This window comes from Cydia fagiglandana, chromosome 7 (assembly GCF_963556715.1).
Source record: "Cydia fagiglandana chromosome 7, ilCydFagi1.1, whole genome shotgun sequence".
In the NCBI taxonomy this organism is placed as follows: Eukaryota; Metazoa; Arthropoda; class Insecta; order Lepidoptera; family Tortricidae; genus Cydia; species Cydia fagiglandana.
In genome coordinates this window covers 808,776-826,532 of record NC_085938.1, presented here as the reverse complement: position 1 = coordinate 826,532, position 17,757 = coordinate 808,776, and the positions used below count along the sequence as shown (strand labels likewise).

At 36.0% G+C, this 17,757-nt stretch overlaps 1 protein-coding gene across 1 annotated transcript in view; it reads right to left on the bottom strand.

The window, feature by feature from the left end:
* LOC134666163 (zinc finger protein with KRAB and SCAN domains 1-like) overlaps nucleotides 1-12,162 on the bottom strand; it is a 43,328-nt gene extending 31,166 nt beyond the window's left edge. The window contains exon 1 of the mRNA XM_063523318.1: nucleotides 11,479-12,162. Within this exon, the coding sequence (XP_063379388.1) occupies nucleotides 11,479-11,584 (106 nt within the window). The 5' untranslated portion in view covers nucleotides 11,585-12,162. The remainder of the gene's footprint in view (nucleotides 1-11,478) is intronic.
* Nucleotides 12,163-17,757: the final 5,595 nt, after the last annotated feature.

The window sequence follows — 17,757 nt, the reverse complement described above, 5'->3', positions numbered from 1 at the left end:
CGGCGCTAAGCGACGTAAGCGCCGGCCGCCATAAGGTACCTTTTTTCGTGGAACGTCACATATCTTCACTATTTCATATCTAGTGAGTCTAATTCATTAATTCATTTCCCGAATCGAGCCGTGTGACGCGATCCTGAATTTGATTTTGAAGCGAGTAACAAAATTAAATAATGTCCCCAGAAAGTTTTTAAACTAAGAGCGGTTTAAAAGTAAAACAAAACCCGGGCCCTCCTCGGGTCCAAATGCTAATTTGCCAACATCTAAACATTTTTTCGCTACAATTTCTAACAAAGTAGGTACTTTAGATGAAAGAAAAAGCCGTACGTTTGAGTTTTTTTTAGCTTCGGTTTAGAAGACCGTTACTTATTGGAGTTATTGGTCTACCCGCAGGTACTAGTAGGTTGTTTAATATACACTCATCGTACCTATTAACGTGCATGGTGAGGTATTTTGTTTATTTATTTGTCATTTATTACAGATTTTATTGTGATTTCTACAGTTAGTAGCAGGAACAAATTTATAACAATGAAGGGCTAAGATTAGCACACGAAGGTATCTAATTTTATATTAATACCATAAAACTTTCGTTGTGGCAAAATAGATATTGATTGTGGTCGGTTGCGGTACCTTAAAAACAAAAGAATTAAAACTTTTACCAACCTGACACTGTTGCGAAGAAATTATACACATGTGAGACTGTTTAGGTAGATCCTAATGATTGTAGTATACGAATTGAGTACTGAAATATAAAACAAAATTTTAAACTGCGAAATTCGAATACCCAGATAGCGACCAAAGTATATTAATAATTTTTGAAAATAAATAATCTATTCCCAATATTTGATCTAAAAATTCCCCAGGTTTTCGATTGAGCAATTGTGACCCGATATAAAACAGCGGCATGCGTAATTCATGACCGCATAGAAAAATACTGCCATTTCGGCGATCGCCGGTCACTGTTTTCACTGTATTTTTAGCAGGGCACATGCGACATCAAACTCTGTTATTGTTGTTTTAGGAAAAGCGTTAGCTTATTTTTATAACTGGAAAAATATCTATGAAAGACGCGAAAGTTTTTTTAAGGAAAGTTTCGACGCAACGTAAACTACAAAGATACTATTTATCTACCCCCGTTTTAATCATAAAACTTTTTTTAGATCGTGTTGAAATTATTAAGTTGTTAAATGACAAATATTTTATGTGTTATTCTGTAAAGTTTGTGCTAGTGCGCTATTTAAAAAAATGTTAAAAATTGATTAATCCGTTAAATATGTCTAATGAACTGCGCGTTTTCTCTTTGTTCTAATTTTAAAAATGATGTTAAACGTAAAAAGTAACAAAAAACAACCTTTAAAAAGGGTAGGATGTAGTTGTTATCGTCTTTATTCTTTATCATGTCCCTATTTGTAGCAAATAAATTCACTTTTAAAAGGGAAGTTGAACGGAAGAGGACGATCTCCACCCAGCTCCTGTGTTTGTTTCACCCATATTTTATTTACTAAGTGGGTATTTGAATAAAAATGCGGTTTAAAAAGTACAAAAGTGGGTACATACAGGGTGAGATTTATTGCGATACGGTCTCGGGTTAACTGCCCTTTGTGCTAGTTGAGGTTAGACTATCTTTTTCTGTCTCCCATTTGTGGAAACCAAATTTACGTACCGTAAAAATACAGTCATTTTTAACTGGTACTTGCAGTCGCTTAAGTGATATGTGGGTAGATAAATACCACAGAGGGCTCATTTAGACGATGCGAGAACTCGCATACGAGTTTCATTACATTGCGGGTTTTGATCGGTCGGTTGAATTGAACGTAACCAACAGTCCCCAATGTAACTAAAATCGCATGCGAGTTCGCGCGCCGTCTTAATCAGCCCTTATTTAGGTACCACATTATTCTCATACTCATGTTGTGTTTTTATCAAATGTTTTATCAAATCAATGTTGCGAATAGGTAGTTGAAAATCAGGGTTGGCAAAAGTATCTACCGCAGGAAATCCTAACTTCGCCTAACAAAAGTAAAATTTGAAATATTTCTGTAATAAATATTTTACTAAGAGATAGATTAGACCAAGAAAAGTCTGCAACGATTTTGATAGCACACGCAGTGTAAGTGTTATTTTAAACATCTAACTTCTATGAAATTATAACGTATTAAATAACACTTGCACTGCGTATGCTATAAAAATGGCTTCAGACTTTTTTTGGTCTAGCTCTAGAGATACTCGTATCCATTTCATTCGCAGTAAAAAGAGATGAGAAAAATAGTTTAATACTAATAATGAAGTTGGAAAATAACCACTTTTGACACTGACAGATCAGTATCAATCGAATAACTAAAACTCGAATTGGCTTATAAGATTCTTGCCCTGGTCAAAGGGAAACCGGTCTTATGTCAAGGTGCTAAGGGTCAGGTGAGTGACCTGATAAGGTCGTGATCTTGGTAATCGCTGTGCAAACAGTAGTGGCATGCGCACGATTGTTTGTTCACTGGTTTTAATGTACAGGGTGTTGCAATTGTTTATTTTCATGTTCTGAAATGTCATAGGGTAGACTGAAGGCTAAGTTTTATACAAGTCAAAGTTCTAGCAGTTTAAATATTCAATTAACAAACATAATGTATCTAAAGATTAATTAAACTTCTGCCTTATTAAAAAGAATCTAAGCTTGCTAATAAGTGTTAATGGGTTAAAATTTTTCGTCTATGTCCGCAAGGATCATAGACAAAATAGCAAGTTCATATTGGTAATTAAAGTAGCAAAGTTCAATAAGACATATTTATTTACAGGATACTTTTAGCCAAGAATCAATCGGTCAAAACAAAAATGTGTGTCGACGATAATATTACATTTGCCGGTTAAGTACTTGTTGTACCTATTGTATCTATGAGAGGAAAGTAAACGACCGCTTCACTATATGAAAAATCATTATTTGTCTCTTTCATAAATTTTTCATTTTTTTTTAACTCCTTATTGTTTTATAGCCTCCTTTGTCATCTATATATTTATTTGTTATTTATATAATGTTTATATAGTAATAAATGTAGTATATTTTTATTTCTTATATTTGTAGTATATGTATTTTATTTTATTTTTATTATTTGTTTTATTTTCGCACCACCCGTTAACTTGAATTTGTTTCGCCTTCTCACTATCTGAAGGTTGTCTGGAAGAGATCGCTGTTTAGCGGTAAGTCCGCCTGTTGTTACCTACATATTTGTACCTGTTCATACTTTTGTACCATTTCTTTTGTAGTGTGCAATAAAGCATTTTATTATTATTTATCTTTATTTATTTTTCTTCTTAAGTTAGGTTAATTATAATATGAATATAAAAGTAAAATATAAAAACACTTACAAAACAATAAAAAAAATTATAAACACATTATAAAAAACCTAACCTAGGGTGCCGCCGGCAGCGGGGCAGGGCCCAAGCTGCCGGTGGTCAGGGCCGCAGAGTGAGGAACCGACGTACTATACGCGCCGTGTCCAAAATTACCGCCTTCTGCCTTATTATTATTATTATTTGTATCTCCGTTACAAACTCTCGGGTTTTTAAGCCCGGTCATTTATAAGGCGTGCGTGGGGATATAGATCCAACACGTAGAGGCCGTTTGGAGAGCTTTGATGTCATGTAGAACGCCTGCTGGAACCCATTCACGGGTGCACAATTAGATACCCGTAAACCGGTTTCAGCAGGCATTGGGAGCTATTACAGAAAAATGGAAAGAGTCCTGGTCTATGGTTTAAATTTGGGTGGAAAATAAGTCTGGGCTATTGCTAAGTTTCGGACACCTGCCATAACATTGTGTTATACAGTCGATTATTATTATGAAGTACAATATGATGTATGAAGTTCGTATCCAATTTCCTGGAAATCTGGATGGATTATATATTATGGAATGAATATACATATATACATATTTTGATTTATGTTTGCAATAGCCAAGCCCCTTCGTTTGAAATTTTGTGGTGTAATAATTATAAGAGTAAGGAGCGTATTGCGAATATGTTTTTAGATCCTGACTCTTAAATCAGCCTGTAGGGTAATGACCGTGAGAGCGTCGTGCGCGAGCATCCGACGCCTCGGGCACCCGCGCATTACGCCTAGCTCTCACCACCACCGATCATCAAATTATTACCTATCCGACTACCGCCTGACGTGTACAGGTCATGGCTAGTGTTTGTAAAGTGCTATATTGAGCACAGCAGATAACAGGGAAGCGCTAACTGTGAAGATTGTTAAATCTTAGTAAGGAGTTAAAGTTTTTTATGTCACCACAAAATCGTTATGACAATCAAACTTCATAGGAACTAACTAGATAATCTTATCAGGGTATTTGCACTACCCAATAATCGAATCATTACGTAATAACTGACGTACTAATGTCGTCGGCCATGCCAAGGGTTTGGTGTAGTAACTAGCTTATAGTTTAACTTGGACAAAACTCATAAACCAATAATAAAATTATTGTATTTACTGCCGCTCTAGTCTAAAGAATCATGAAATCACTGTACTTACTCTCACAATCTGCTTGTCGACGACAATAAAAACAGTTGTTCAAAAAACTGCATAACTGTAGTCTACTTAATACGTCTGTTATAGCATAACTGTAGTCTACTTAATACTCTGTTATAGCAACTCAAAAAAGCTGACTGACCCATATTTGTACATTAGCGAATTTGCGAAAAAACCTCGTCAGATTAGACTCGTCGGGTAATACATACATTATTGCGTAGAACTTGCACGCATTCCTTAAGGCGACTGACTATCTCAACGTCATAGACAGACCATCATTGAATAGGTACATAACCCGCATGCGAAGCTGCATATAAAACAATTTCCATTCACACAGGTATTTTAACGTTTTAAAGGGGAGAATTTTATTTGAATATACATATTATTAATTATTATATAAGTAATGGTAAACAATCTCGCTTGGATATATTTTTGCCATAGCTAGTCATTATACTGAGTTTTAAAAAAGCATCTGTGATGCCGACAATTTTTTTTTCGTTTGGCGTTTGTCGGTGTACAATTGTAGTCTTAGTTAGGCCCCCTTGTGTGTAATTGCGAGTAACTGCAAATGAAAAGCGCTATGAGCGAAATATTTTTTTTAGTTCAAATGTTGATGAGATACTGGAGGTCTGAACTAAAAATCGTGATTTCTATCACCTTCATTCTTCGGCTTTACTCGTACCTTCTTCAGGATTCGAAAAACCAATATTCCACAAAACTAATCGCCTTAACACCGCTTTAACATAACCCAGTACCGGGAATCCAGCCATGGGAACCGCGATCGTGGAATCAATTACAAATACTCGCATAATTACTAATTAAACTTAACGGACACATCCTTATACAATTAACTAGGGGCTGATTCCGATTTAGTCAAAATGTTTAAATAGTGTTTTGAGTACAGTATCTTAGTCTAATTACCAGAGCAAATTATTGATGCAATTATTAAAAAATATGAACTTATTTTAAACAATTTGCAACATCACCATTAAATAAATATATGTAAAACATTAAATTACCTTAAAATAATGATACAAACTATCTCTAAACTAAATAAACTTTAAAAATATTGAAATAATAAAGAAGTCAAACTCAATGATAAAAAATTTACACAGAGATCGTCAAACGCTAAACAATTAGGATAACATGATTTCTAGATTAGTATTGTTTATAAATATTTTAGTATTTGGCGATCATATTATGAATTTCTTATTAAAACAAAATCTTTGAAAAAAGATTTAACACTTTGGTGCCTGATAATAAAACTGTGATTGCAATTTGCACACACCAATCAGCGTCAGCGATTGTATCAAAACAAAATTAAATCTTTAATCAAATTATCTAAATTGAAATTTAACCAAAGAAAGCGATGACTGGCGATGAGCGTAAACGGGCTCACACGAGAGGACGCCCAGGATCGCGCAAAGTGGAGAAAGGCGAGTAGGAAAGCGGACCCTGGCGAAGGCTGGGATAACGCTAGGTAGAAGAAGAAAAATAATCAAACTGCGAAATCGTAATCGGCCTTCTGGGCAGCTTGACATTGTTGCGATGTGGAACATATCCGAGAGAATGAAGACATAATTTTATTCCCTTTTAGTCTTATGTAGACTTCTAAGGAAGTACAATCAGTCCATTTTAGAGATAACTGCCTTTTCTTGCAATGCAACGTGCGCTGTACGATTAATAATTGTTTTTACAAGCTTCTATTTGTTTGTTTAGGTCAAATCTTGCAAGCTAATGGATGACTCACGCTAGAAGGGTGATCGGTGACCACATGATGTTTTCTATAGAAAACTGTCGGACACTTTGGCCCGTATCCGTACCGTTCTGGCGTGACTAGCGTGAGTCATCCTTAATAACACATTCATTGCCAATAAGCCACGTCTTTGCCGTATCCTGGAGCGCGTAGTCGCTACGAACAATGTACCCGACAGTCGGGTTTTTGGCCTGTCGATGATTGTTATTAAAGTTGCCTGTTAATAATAATAATAACTTTAATATTAACAGCCACTGGGTAGAAAGCGGCGCACACCTCTCGACACCCCTGAGCCGCTCACACCGATGTTGCTCCTGGTCGTCTTTACGACGGCAGTTTCAGGGGCCCATCTAGTCAGCGGCGAGTCACCGCCTGCCTCGATGACGGTGTTAACATTGTTATGGCAGGTGTCCGGACCTCTTTTACAATAGCCCAGTCTCATAGTCCACCCAAACTTCAATCCATAGACCGGTATATTGTTCTCTTTTTCTACAATAGTCCCAATGCCTGCTGAGACCGGTTCACGGGTGTCTATTGTTGCACCTGTGAACGGGTTCCAGCAGGCGTTCTACATGACATAAAAGCTCTCCAAGGGGCCTCTACGTGTTGGATCTGTGTCCCCACGCAAGCCTATCAAAAAACCGGGATTATAGGCCCGTGATATCCAAGGAGATACAAATAATAATAATAATCCGCCACGTGTATCCCTTGCTTTTAGATTAAAGTGTCTTAAAGGGCCTCTGCGCTGTTGGCTTCGGCCCCACGTACGCCTCCCAAAGGTCCGGGACCCCATGGTCCCGAGATATGGAAAAGACATACAAATAATAATAATAATATAGTCAGCGATAATTGTTTATATAAAAAAACCTTATGAATCAGAATGTATTGTACCCATTTTTTACGCCTCGTAGGTACGTAAAAAGTTCATTACGTACCCTTGATTAGTTTTGTTCGTGCTGCACTGGTTTCAGTCAACCAAACGATCCTGAAGAAATATTACGGGCAAAATTATACTAATGTAGTTCTTTATGAATGGGCTGCAATGCGCTAACATTTGTATAAGCGACTATGATTTAAGATTTCAACCCATGTTATTTAATGTTAGTAAGTACATAAAACCTGCGTAGATTTATTTTCAAAATATTATTGTTAAAGTTTTTTCTAACCTAAGTGTACATAGACATTACGTCATGGATGTAACCACCTCGTTACAGTTTGCCAAATGTGTCCAAATTGTTGCCATTTTTAAGCACTTTACGTCAAAAATGTGACAGTAGCAAGTGGCAGCCTCATTTATTTTCTACAATTTTTTGTCGGACTATAACTAGGTCCTAACTAGGTCGATAAGAATTAAGTTATGATGATCAACTACGGACTGACTGAAGGCTTGACTGTATGTGTTTGTATTAGGTTAGGTATACCTATCTAGATACAAATGTTATATACATGGTGATTCAGGAGACGTGAGCAGGACTAACACTGCGAATTTCGTAAATTATAAGCAACTGTTTCCTATCAGTATTAGTGAGGTTAACGTTAATTTTCTAGTCGTGTTGAAAAAAAAAGTTATTAATTTATTTACGACATGGATGGTCACCCTAACATTAGAATACTAAACTACCGATATTCTGTGTCAAATTGAATGTCATCACTGTCATCACGGTCTGGTTACTTTTGAAAACTCGTATCTCACTCAGGTTTGACATTTTATTTTCTTCGTAAAAGAGGTTTTATGTTTATTAATTAGGTCTGGTAGGGTGACCATGATTGTAGAGAATTAAATTTGCCCTCACCAAAAAGTTGAAAAATAGGAAAAAGTGTGGTTGTTTCACCTAAATACGACGGTGATCGATCAATTATCAGTTACTAAGTGTGCAGGATTAGTCCTGCTCACGTCTCATGAATCACCCTGTATAAACTAGGTTTAATATCAAAAATTAGCTACGTTCTTTTAAAAAATAACTACGTAACTTTTTAGCCAACCTGAGGTGAAGTGGTGTACCTATAACAGCATAAATCGTGGCCGTTAATTAGTTGCCAACACAATGTAGAAAATATTTACGTTAACGTTCTAGAAACGACAGAAATAAATCGTGAGGCTAATTAATGACCAATGTTTTACCACCTACCCTAACGAGCCTTTGTACACGGAATTAGGCCACATATCACAGGAAAACATCGAGACTTTTCACATTTTCTGAGTTTCTTTATGATTGTGTTCGTTTTTATTCATGTCGAAAAATATAATTAGCTATATTGAGCTAGTTAGTTCCACTAGCCCCAACAATGAGTGGTTAATAGGTATAATAACTACATAGAACTACAACGTTTAATAAAATTTCTCACGTTGATAGGTAGGCTACCTCATTTCACGCTGGCTCAAATTGTTTTCATATATTTTTTACGCTTAAGATGTATTTTTTACGTGGTTCTTTCAGAATTTTCTTAAGTGGGTTGTACTGTATTAGTATTTACTTAGTCATCATATAAAAATACAGTGTTGACTCATTTACCTTTGTGTTTTAGGTAAACGTTTATCTAGATAAACTTAGTCGGAAATCCGGTTTATGTTCAAATTTTTAGATGAAGTTTTAGAAGAAGATACAAACAAACCAGTTTCCCAGCATTTACATCATACACATACACACACTTTCTTCAGCTTCAGGATAATTTTTTATGTAATTTTTTAGTCATTTAACTTTTAAATTTTAAATAAAAGCTGAAATGGCTCCAGTGAGTCAGAGTCAATTGATAGTATCTAGAAATACTTATACGCATTTAGGTCCTATTCATCAGTAAAATACAAAAATATCTATAAATACCTTCACATATTTGACAAATTTCCCGATTCGAACTTAAAGATAGGAACGTCTCAAATATTACGTCTAGCCTCTAGCGGCCCACCATACAAGGAAAATTGCCAATCGAATTTGAATCAACGGTATTAGAAAATAGAGTTGAATTTGTCTTGTTTTAAAATCGAACGAAACGAAATAAAAGAAACTCTATTCCATTTCATTAAGATTTAAATTTCATTGGAGGTAATTTGTACTAGTATTAGGATATTGAACCCCAAGAGGCTAGATAGGTACGATACGTTTCTTAAAAAACGTCACTTTGGACACTGACATATCGTATCTAGACGTATTATTTGACATATCTTAAAGTTCGATCGGGCAGAAAACCTGCGTGCGGCAGAAAACATTTCCAGCAAGTTCGTCGGCTGGTGCCAACATGCATGTGCACGTCAAAATAGTTTTACTTAAAACATTTCCATCTCGAATTCCGAATTTAAATGGAAATCCACACATTTTCCGCATGCATCGAATGCCCTCGACATCAGAATCCGTTGACACCTGATTTTCCACGCTAGCGCCCTTAACCGAGCACATCACTCCAACAAAACCAGACAAAAAGACCTATGTCCCATACAAACGTAACACACTTAAGCCCTTTCAGTTTTGGGGTACAGTACGGGGTTGCATATAACAACGTTAAATGTGCTTGCTACAATAAAATTCGCGATCGTATTTCGAAGTCGTAAGGTCAATTTTGCTAGTGTAAGTTGTTTGGTAGATGCAAAGTTATAGTGGTGTAAGGTTGTGACATATGCTTCAGGTGACAAGTGATTTGTATGGGCGTAAATGGATGAAGGTGTGTTGACTAGTTGCAGCATTTACATGAAGAGGTATTTAAAATGAATTCAGACACATAAGTCTGGAGAAAAGATCGCTTACTAGCGATAAAACCGCCTGTTGTTACCTTGACTATAATTTTTTCATCATAATTTTATTTTTATAATATTTTATATTTATAATTCAATTTTATTATTCCATCCAAGTATATATTAATGTCGATATAATAAACTTTATAATTACTTAAAATTTATTTTAAATTACCACATGTAGTTTAAATATCAAATTGGAGTTGTTAGAAAAGAAAATATAAAATTATTAGACCACATGAAAATTTACTTTGCTTTCAACTGACAACAACTGTAAGAACAGTAAAAACATTCAAAAAGTGACTAACGGCGCGATTCAGGAAATGAATTAGAGATTAACTAGATACGATATAGTAAAGATATGTGACGTCCCACGGTAAAGGTACCTTAAGGCGGTTGGCGCTTACGCTATTATTAACGCCGCTCCAATATTATTGCCGCGCTATGCGACGTAACCGCCGGCCACCATAAGGTACCTTACCGTACCGTGTAACGTCACATATCTTTACTATTTCATATCTAGTGAGTCTCTAATTCATTTCCCGAATAGGCCTGTAAGAAAAGAAACGCTGAATGTTAGATCATGCAAGGACGTAATTAAGCCCGAGTTAAGCTGAATAAAGGGCTTATGAAGCACAAAATGATTGTTTCTTTATTCTTATTAAGTTGATGCAGAGTTTTGAGTCAAATGAAACTTCAGTAACTAAATTGACATTATTTAAATATGTATATGGTCGCAGTGTTCATTGTAACTGTTAACTTTGAAAACCTGATTACCTACAAAATAAAACATGAAATCAACCTCAAATTCACTTTGATCTTTAGTAATGTTTGAATAGTTACATAAGTATTTGTACCTAATAATTCAAATAAATATAAGTACGTAGAATAAATGCAATGGCTATAAATAAAACGGTCTGGAACCCTTGTTGTGGTGGCGTAATTGTTAATTAGAATTTGCTAGAAGGTAGTCGGCGTCATATTTAAACTTATGTCATTAGCAATAGAGGTCACGCCTATTGGGCAACAGCATGTCAAGCACTGGGGCGTTTACCAAATAACAATCTTAAGCGCCAGACGGATCAATAACTTGCATGTGATATCCGATTACTAACTACAGAGTACTACAATGATTTCAGTCGATTGACCAAATACCGCAATGTAACGAAAATCGCATGCAAGCGCTTGAACCGTCTAAACGGGGTTTGACATTATATATTTGTAATAAATCAAGCTTTTAACCTTATGGGAAAATAATCTTTATAAATTCTTACTTCTTTAGTTCGCTTTACGCGATATATTGTACCTCTATAACCCTTCTTGACCATTACGCACGCGCCAGCGGCTGAAAGCGTCCAAATCCATTTAGATATTACATGTATTACATTGTTTACGACTCCCAAACATCTCCAAATAAGCAATAATCTAATGGATTAAAACGTAATGCAGATTCCATGCAAAAATATTCAAAGTAGACAGTTACGACAGCCATGTTCGGAGACACGCACGCCGTCTGGCGGACGCAGATGGAACCAACTAGCGACTGACGTCCGCAGCGCCATCGCGCAACAACTGCATTCTGCCCGCATCTCTCACTAAACCCGCACTCATTTACATTCATAAACACTTAACACTTTAGTTTTTAAAACGGGAAAACACTTCACTGTTTCACGCGCGATAATTAGTTAAAACTAATTGACGGAGCTATGTCTTCAACGACAGCAGACCGGCGAATGAAATCCTCCACCATGTTGTTACGGAATTTTATACTCCATCCGAGCCACCAGAGCCTCCAAGTTTGCCTCCTTCAAATTCGTTATGCATACAGCACCAAGGGCTGTTGAATACCGTTCGCGTTTATTTATGAACACGCAAAGTTCTGGTGCCAGTCCACCGGGCAGCCTCCGGCTCCACAATGCATGCGATCGCTGAAAAAGCCCTTTTTATGTATTCAACTTCACTCTAGCTCATCTGCAAGTCGTATTATGGATCTAATTAACAAGTTAATATGGATGGAGCGGCGCGGCTGCGCAGAGCGTTCGAATCTTCAAACCATCTGGCTGCAGCTGATCAGTCAGTTTGAAACTTAAACTATTTACCTGTATCATAAAGCGAACGATTTCGACTTTGCAATGGTAAGGAGCGTTCAGAAATTCCGCCCCGCCTGTCTCCCCCATCACAAAGTATAATGATATCGTCGCCCGCGTTATTATGGAGTCGTCATAAATATTTCATGGCGGGCAGTAATGGGCAGCGGCCGGTGGTCGAAGACACCGTTACGCGGCATTACGTATCTAATCCAAAGAAATCGATGATCAGACGCGGGCATCCTGCAGAATGAGACTGGTCTTTGTTCCACTGCAGTTTCCTTCAACGACCACACGAGCATTTTCCGTCGTTATTTTTCTACTTGAGCTTGAAATTCGCGCAAAGCGTATTCACCGTGAGAGCATTAGGAAACTAGCGAATGTGTACTTTATTGCAAGCAAGAAAGGTATAAAATTGAATGCGTTTTTTAAGTTCACATTCAGATGCTAAGCGGGTTACAAATATACTTATATACTTAGTCAAAAACGATGAAAGCGTAGTGTCTATACACACATGTGTACGAAATCGAAATCGAAGCGCAGGTCTTAGAGGGTATAAGTTCCATAAGTTTGTACTTACCCCTTTTCACTAGAGAGCCAAATTATACCCAGTGGTAAGTAGGTAGGTACGATACAGGTAGAAACTTGTTCTTTGCTTGTTTTGGTTTTGTTCAAAAAGCTTCCAGTTTCTATGAAAAAGCTTTGAAATACCAATCTTTATGTAAAATGTGTGAATATTTGTCAAAATACTAATCGTTAGGTTCTTCCAAATTTACTTGAAATTTTCCTTTCTTTGAATGACATAATACCTACATAATGCAAAATATAAACCCGTTTTCGTAAAATACCTATACCTAACATTGATCCTTTTGCGAGATATCAAGATCAGATGAAGATTATCTAACATCTCCTTATATGTGCAACCTTTCCGGTCGTTCAATAAAACTGCACCTTAGATCCAATAGATAAACGTTAGATCAAATGGATAAACTGCCGTATTCGAACTTCAAGAAATTCACAAGAGACGACAAGTAATAGATCCATTCTAGATACGTTCTAGTTTAGATATCAACTAGTTCTCTTTTACAGCGCAATTCAGGCAACCAATGTCACTATTACGTTAGATAGAGTAAGATATCTATTAGATGTGAATTGGATCTCTAAATCATATCCTGTGGAAATCGTTCTAGAGTATCTCCAGAATTGCGCAAATGTCAAATTTGACAGGTTAGATCTAAAACATATCGTTAACGTATCTTGGTGAGGTCTAATAGATGTCTATTTCAAAATCCGAATCGGGCCCAAACTATCTCATTGATCAGTTTTGAAATATTATCTATGTTTAATTCAAGGATCAAAGAAATTAACGGGTTTCATGAAAGAAGGCATCATGCTAAGTAACTTGTTTGTTTTGCTAGATTATTTATTTACATACATGCAAGATATATACAGTGGTACTATATACTTACTAAACGAAATTAATAACTAGATGAAATCTAAAATAGGCCCTTGAAGCATTATACCAAGGATGCTGGCGGCTTTTCCTCACTGTATCGCAATGCTGACCTGTAAACCTGCGTTGTGATTTTGAAGAATAATATGTTTCTTATCAACTTAAAAAATATTCTAGTGTTGAATGAAATATTTCAATAAAAATGCGTATAGCATTCCAAAATAAGGCACCGGAACTTTTTTGCTGTACGAAAACGCCGTGCGGGGAGTTTTTTCGAAAGGTATTTAAATACCTACTTACGTTTGTAAATACACGTTACATATACATATATAGTAACGGTTCCATCAAGGCAATATAGGTCTGTATAAAAAATACATTATTATTCAATTGCCCAAAAAGGCATTCGGGATACAGAAACCATACCTTTTTGTTGGTGCTTTTTGCTTCACCCCTTGCCCTTAAATTTGGAGGTTTGGTTCAAACATTTATTAATTATGTGCATTAATTTACCGAAATAGGCCTGGAATATTGCGACATTTACTTTTGTGGGTTTAGGTCTCATTAAAATGGTATAAAACCAGGAATATATATGTGAAAAATATGACAATTTGGACAAAATTAAATGAGCCACAAGGATGAATTTTAAAAATAAGTAAGAGCAATATTTGCCGACATTAACAATAGTCGAAGATTTTTGTTTTATTTCAGCCTACTTTCGAAAATCAGAAGTAAAAAGGCTGAAAGGCTGATTCGTGTTTATTTACATGTCGTTGCTATTGACTTTCAAATCCACGTTAGCCGCTTCACAAAAATAAATGCTTTTCTAAAAGGCGCAAATACACAAAGTTGCCAGCCAGTTGATGGGCTCTATCTCCACGGAGGGGCATAGTGAAATTGTAGGGTGTCTTGCGGATAAGAGAAAAAAAGTTATGAAAGTATATAGTATTGGGTGCTCAGGAATTTATGAAAAAGGTTGTTATTACTCAATCAATGCAAGTTGAAATCTTGACCGAGACAACGCTAATTTTGACATTAGCAGCAGCAACGCAGTCACCAGCAATGTCCCGCCGCGTAGAGGTCGCTGGTGGAGTCTGTCTCCGAATGTTACGTGTCTGGACTCACCGCCGCTGCAGCACAGAAGAAATAATAGTACTATACCGTACAGAAAGGACACTTCCTACAAACCCGAAATTTGACAGCGGTTCAGGGTCGAATCATGCTATCACTTTCTAATATATGGCACTATTCCTTTCGGCTATTTAGGGTTGTCAAATTCAAGTGATTGTCTTATCTGTGGTCGTGCACGCAAAAGTAAGTCAAGTGGTGCCAACCCTAATAATTGCTCGAAGCAATGCTGAGCCGAACGGAGCCGAGTTCGACCGAAGTCAGGAGTGTCTCCCCACTGGCTGCAGTCCGTATTATTCTTACGTCCCTGTGCCGGTGCGAGGCGCTATCAAACTCTCCCTGTCTAATTACGCTGGACGGTCCTTTGATCAGTTACTTCGATCGGACGCCCTCGGCACACGAGCAAGAGGGACATCTACTTATTTTAATCAATTATTTTTCTAACAAAATGTGTTCCACGGGAATTAGTACGATTACTTATGACTATTAGAGGTTTATTGTGTTGAACATATTTTTACATTGCGAAATGATTAGAATTTTCTTTAATATTATGTATTTATTTGGCTCTATAAACCAATACGACCAATTGACATGTATTAAACTTTATTCTATGGTTGTGTGAATCAACACAGCTTCAATGTCATCTAAAAATAAATAAGTTGTGCGACGAATTCTGAATTTAGTGCCCATTATAACTAGTTCAACATATTCGAAATATCGTAATTTATACTTATGACTTAATGGAACAAAACCCGTATTAACGTGTGTTGTGCGAGTTTTACATTTATATTTCAACATTTCTACATTACAACTTTCTCTCACTACTTTCACATCAATCGCTCTCAACACAATTTCCACATTTACTACCTGCGATCCGAAAACGGATTTAGAAAAGTTTCCTCAAAATTCGCGTCCGCCCCGCTCGAGAGCAAGCAGCTTTCGAGTTCTACACGATTCCTTTGACGCCCGAAACTTGTTAGAGTCCGTATTAAAATTCAAAAACGTCGCACAACTCCTGAACATTATGCAGGAGGACAATTCCGATACTCATTTCTTCTTATCAATTTGTTATGAATATGATATTAGTTGTCAACAGTGACATTTTTTCAACCTGAATAGTTGATAAATGGGCCGATTATTATTTTTTCGTTCGATTTCGATAAAATTCGGTGAATAGGTAGATACTGTAGATAGTTCTCTATTCTGTATAATATAGGTAAGCGTAATTTCACCGTATTTTCTAAAACACCGTCCTTTAAGTTACGAAAAAGCATCGTACGTTTTAACTCATCGAAAAAAAGGGGTTTTGATTTCGTATTTATTTCGCCCAGAAGAGATCTTTTTACACCCAATTTTATCCATATAGGTACTTATAACGAAAACATAATCACCACCAAAGAAAACTTTCATATTATAAGTATATGTAATTTATTCATATACAATAATACAATTAAAAATACACTACATAATCTAAACATAAAACTAATTAAAAACTAAACTTAAATATAAATATATATATACCACCAAAGTATAAATTGGCCCAAATCATATCCATAACAAAATGATAACAATAAATGACTAGATCTGAATTAGCCTCTTGAACATTATGCAGGGATTTGAATAACGATTTTGTTTGTACCTAAGGTAATGTATGCGAAGATTGGAGTTTGTAATGTGATTTTTGGACTTAAATGGTTTTAAACTTTACTTTGTGGGTGTTTTATGTAACTGAATTTATGGTGTAGGACGTTGGGGTAAATAAGATTGGGAGGCTCTGTTCAGCCTTTGATGAGAAAAGCTTTACTAACCATATTTAAGGCGGGTGAGTCGGTACCTACGTCAAATGTAAATGTCGCTATGAGTTCTCATACGTTTTGGATTGTTAAAAAAGCATTTATGTTACTAAACTTTGGGTATCAACACATGCGAATTATTAATATTATTATTGGCTTTTACGATTTTTTTTTAGAAATGGCACTAATACTAACCTTACGTCTAGTTTCATTATATTAATAGTTTGTTTCTTTTTTGTCTTTATCATTTTTACGAAAAAAAGAATGTAATGCCATTAACGGGTCTGATGCGTATTTTTTTCGACAAATTTTGAGCAAAAGTCTAATATTTTTTGCTGCTCATAACTCAAGAAAGCGTGGTTACTATCTGTCGGGTTTTACCAGCCCACGATGTAGGTATTAAAAGTGTTCTTGTAACCAAGACTGTCAAACCTAACTTGATTCACATTTTAATAAAACTGAAACATTAACCATTATGACGCGCTTTAAATCAACAACTTCATTAGCATTTTTATCACTATCCTCTTCAAAAGAATACACCGTTCCGCGACAAAATGAGGACATTATGACAACAATCTTGGCAACAATTTAGGCATTATTTATAATTTCTCAAACATTCGTACTTAATGTATTGCTCGGTGCCATACTTCTCCACCAATTTACCATCTTCATCTACTTTCCCATCAGTTATTCAAAACTGATCTTTAAGTTCACGTAACATGGTATTGTTTTGTTTTTAGGGATGGTATATATAACGTGGTACCGTTTTAGTAAGTGATTCCTCTCAGTTTAGTCATAAAAATGTTAATGCGCAAAAACAAACAGCGGTAATGTATGCGAGGGGACAGGGACAGGAATTAAAGAGACGCACTCGAGAAGTTGAGACGGCAAATTGAATTGGAGATAAGAATTGATTTTGTTTGATAAGCGAGTTTGAGGGAGATTTGTTTTATTGGAGTTAGCATTGACGGGAAATAAGATAGGTATATATGTAATTTACGATTATATACAATATGCACACGACCTGTCGTTGTAGAGATGACTATCATGATGATAATGTACGATCAAGATATTTAATTTCAGTACCATTTCGTACCTTGTCACAGCAACAATAGTATTAGGGCCCCTATAGGTCCTCTCTAGAGACTTTGATATTGATTGTAGTGACAACAACATTAAGTCCCAGTGACAAAGTATGAAATGGTGTATTAAAATCTTAAACTGTACATATACTCAAGTATCTAACATGTAAATGTTAATTTACTGAAGTAGCTTGACAAATACGAACGTTTCCGATAAAATAC